Raw genomic sequence first — 3,090 nt, 5'->3', positions numbered from 1 at the left:
AGGTTCCTGCCTGCCTTAGCAGACTCCTCTCTTTTCAAACCAAAACACACCATGTGCACCGTGAGCACAGCTCCCAGCAGCAGCAGGCCAGCTCCCTTCCAGTGCTGGGGAGTGCTGAGCCCTCTGCAGACACCCAGAATGACAATTGCTGAGCTTTAGCCATGCTGAGCAGGCTGAATAAACACCCCACAGCTCTGCAACCTCACTATCCCCACCTCCCTTGACAGAGGTGCCGTTTCCACGTGGCACGTGTTGGATGCCACAGGGAAAAGCTGCTGCTGGCAGGGCTCCCTATCCTGCTATCACCTTTGTTCAGGTGCCCCCATCTCCTGCAGGGGCACCACAGGGCATTCCTTACTGATCAGCAACTCACCAAAGTGTCACCCTGGAGAGGAGGGACAGAGGAAGGATGAAAGGTGCTTTGGCCAAGCCTCTCCAAAACTTACCAGCCACGGTTTCTGCAGTCAAAGGAGATGACCCCGTTCTCATCTGGTAACCACTTTATTCCTGGAGAGAGCAGTGAGAGGAGCAGTCAGCACACACAGAGAGGCAGGCACCTGCTCCCTGCTCCCCAGGCACTGCTGCTGCTCCCTGCCCCACCCAGGCCAGCCACAGCAGTGCCCATCCTGCACAAAAACAAACGGAGCTGCTGGGGCTTTGCCAGCTCTGAGCAAACTGTTTATTAAACTTCTCTTTAAAAAATGTACCTGGGCATAGTCTGTGTGAGTTTGGGAAGCAGCTGCTGGCACTTTGAACTTCTTGTGGTTCTCAACAACAGATTATTTTTCTCCCAGAGGGTGGCTGAGAGCATAAAAAGGAAGCAGCAGTGACAGGGAAGCGTCCCAGATTCCCTGCTCCAGGCTCTGATCACAGCCACCTCTGCTCTCCCCTTGCCCAGCACGTGCCAGGCCACAGCACAAGGGCATGCAACCTTGTGACTGAGTGGCCACCATCCAGTCTGCAGCTGCAGAGCATCTCACGGGCTCCTGTGAGCACAGGACAGCCCTGCTCTGGTGTCCTGAGAGCTTTTTGGAGGACCCCTGTCAGCAGACTCCTCTGGGGTCACACGAGCAGCGTGCCTGAGTGGCTGGTTCTAATGAGAGAGAATGCTTTATGCCTGCAGAATGCTTCCTCCAGCCTCATCAGCACATGCAGGAGGGTTTTGCTCACTTGGGATGCCCCCAGACTTCGCAGATTTGGCTCTTCTTCCATGGCACAGACCCTGTCCTGCAAAACTCTTTATTTCTACTCTTTTACCTGGGTACAGTCTGAAGAATCCGGTGGAGCTGCCAAAGTACTGCCAGGTCAGTGTGGGATCCCTTTCAAAGTTGTCCACAAAAATTGGATTCAGGGCTTCTGACATGTAAACCCCATTGAGGATGTCCGGGTCTGTGTGGGAGAAAAGCCTGTCAAAGGAGGAAGGACCTCCACCAACCCTGCTGGAGGAGAGGGATGGGAACAAAGGCAGCTCCAGGAGGAATGCAGCCTCCTCTAAGGGTTTTACATGTGGCTCTTGAGATGCAGCTGCCTGATGCATCACTGACAGCCTTCCTATAAGGCCTGACCAAATTAATGCTGGGTGTAATCAGCTGAGACAGAAGAGCCCTGGGATTTGCACAGTTGTGCTCTCTCTCCTCTTTCCTCATCAAATCTTTCTTTCCTTCTTTGCCTGCCCCTTCCTTGACAAAGCCTGGGCTGTCCAACCATGCCCCCATCCCCTCAGAATCGATAGGAAGCTGCAGAACTCCCAGGAGGCAGAGAATATTTGGTGTCTGTGTTGACTCACAGCCTCAGGAGACCAAAGAGAGCAGCAGCTGTAGAAACAGTGACTCAGGAGAAACTGGGCACTGTAGGATTTACTGCATTGGTGTGGAAAAGGGTGGGGCTTTCACCTAGTAACTAGTAAAGTTAATAGCTTTACTAAAGGCAGTTTGGGTCAAAATTAGGGAAAACAGAATTGTGACTGCCCAGGATGAGGCCAAAGCAAGTCCAAGAGAGGTTTTCCAAGAGCAGATTGTACCCCAGCCCTGTCACAGTGACAGCACAGACGTGGCTGTGTCCCCTAGGACAGCACATTTCCAACCCTGCCTTCTTTTGTTTGTTTGTTTTTCCCCTGTCAGTTGTTATTTTTCTCTTCCCATCCTTGTCTCCAGTATTACTGCTGATAATTTCCCCTAAAGGAGGGGGAAAGCAGAGGCCATTACCTTTGTTGTAGACATTGGTGGGCAGCTGGATATCGCTGTAGGTTGTGTTCACCAGCAGGTTATTGAAATGCTCATTTGGCTCCAGGATGAATTCATCCCCAAGCTCCACGTAATTGTCATTTTCATCCTTATCATTAATCAGGAGAGAGTTGTAGTAATCAAACTGTTGATGAAGACAATGGAAAAGAGAAAGACAAGGAGAGAACAGGACAGACTGTTACCAGCACTGCCAGGGGGGGAAAAAACCACTCTTTAAAACAAAGAGGGGACATATGGAGAATCCTTCAAAGAGGATCAAAATGAGCCACAAACAAGCTATTACCCACTACAAGTGTCAAGCTGCTCAGATGATGGTTTCTGGCCAGTTTGTGGTTGCCATGTGCCCACTGAAGGCACTGCCAGTGCCAGGAGCTTTGCCTGAGAGCCCCTCAGGACAGAGGGACAGGGAGCAGGGTCCTGTGGCCCCTCGGAGGTGTTTGGGGGATCAGCTGGAAAGGAGCAGTGCCTGCAGGGTCTGGCTGCCAGGTTTAGCACAGTCCACAGCACTGACCTCTCCTGCCCTGTCTCTGCAGCTGTCACTCCCTGAGTTAACTCCTGCTGGACATCCAGCCAGGATTATCCCCTCATCCTGTCACCCCAAGCAGCGAGAGCAAAGGATCAAGCAGAAGGTGCTCAAAGACAATGCAGTGTCTCCCCACAAGCCCTGAAGGTCACTGGGGATTTACCATCCACAGGCACTTCACTACATTCAGGGAGTTCTTTGTCCTCAGATAACCCTAAGATGGTTTTGCTGACTTTACCTGAGCCAGAAGTTAGGTAAGGATTAGTGTTCAAGCACGAGGGTGCAAATTCAGAGTTGTGTACCTCAACTCACCCATGGCCCTTA

General features: G+C 51.8%; 1 protein-coding gene across 1 annotated transcript in view; it reads right to left on the bottom strand.

Annotated features, from left to right (window-relative positions):
- CACNA2D4 (calcium voltage-gated channel auxiliary subunit alpha2delta 4) overlaps positions 1 to 3,090 on the bottom strand; it is a 121,146-nt gene that overhangs the window by 103,001 nt on the left and 15,055 nt on the right. Inside the window, exons 5-7 of the mRNA XM_033514695.1 lie at positions 2,205 to 2,367; positions 1,258 to 1,389; positions 447 to 507 (exon numbers count right to left, since the gene is read on the bottom strand). Of these exons, the coding sequence (XP_033370586.1) occupies positions 447 to 507; positions 1,258 to 1,389; positions 2,205 to 2,367 (356 nt within the window). The remainder of the gene's footprint in view (positions 1 to 446; positions 508 to 1,257; positions 1,390 to 2,204; positions 2,368 to 3,090) is intronic.

Source organism: Parus major, chromosome 1A, assembly GCF_001522545.3.
Source record: "Parus major isolate Abel chromosome 1A, Parus_major1.1, whole genome shotgun sequence".
Lineage (NCBI taxonomy): Eukaryota > Metazoa > Chordata > Aves > Passeriformes > Paridae > Parus > Parus major.
This window is presented reverse-complemented; position numbering and strand designations above follow the sequence as displayed.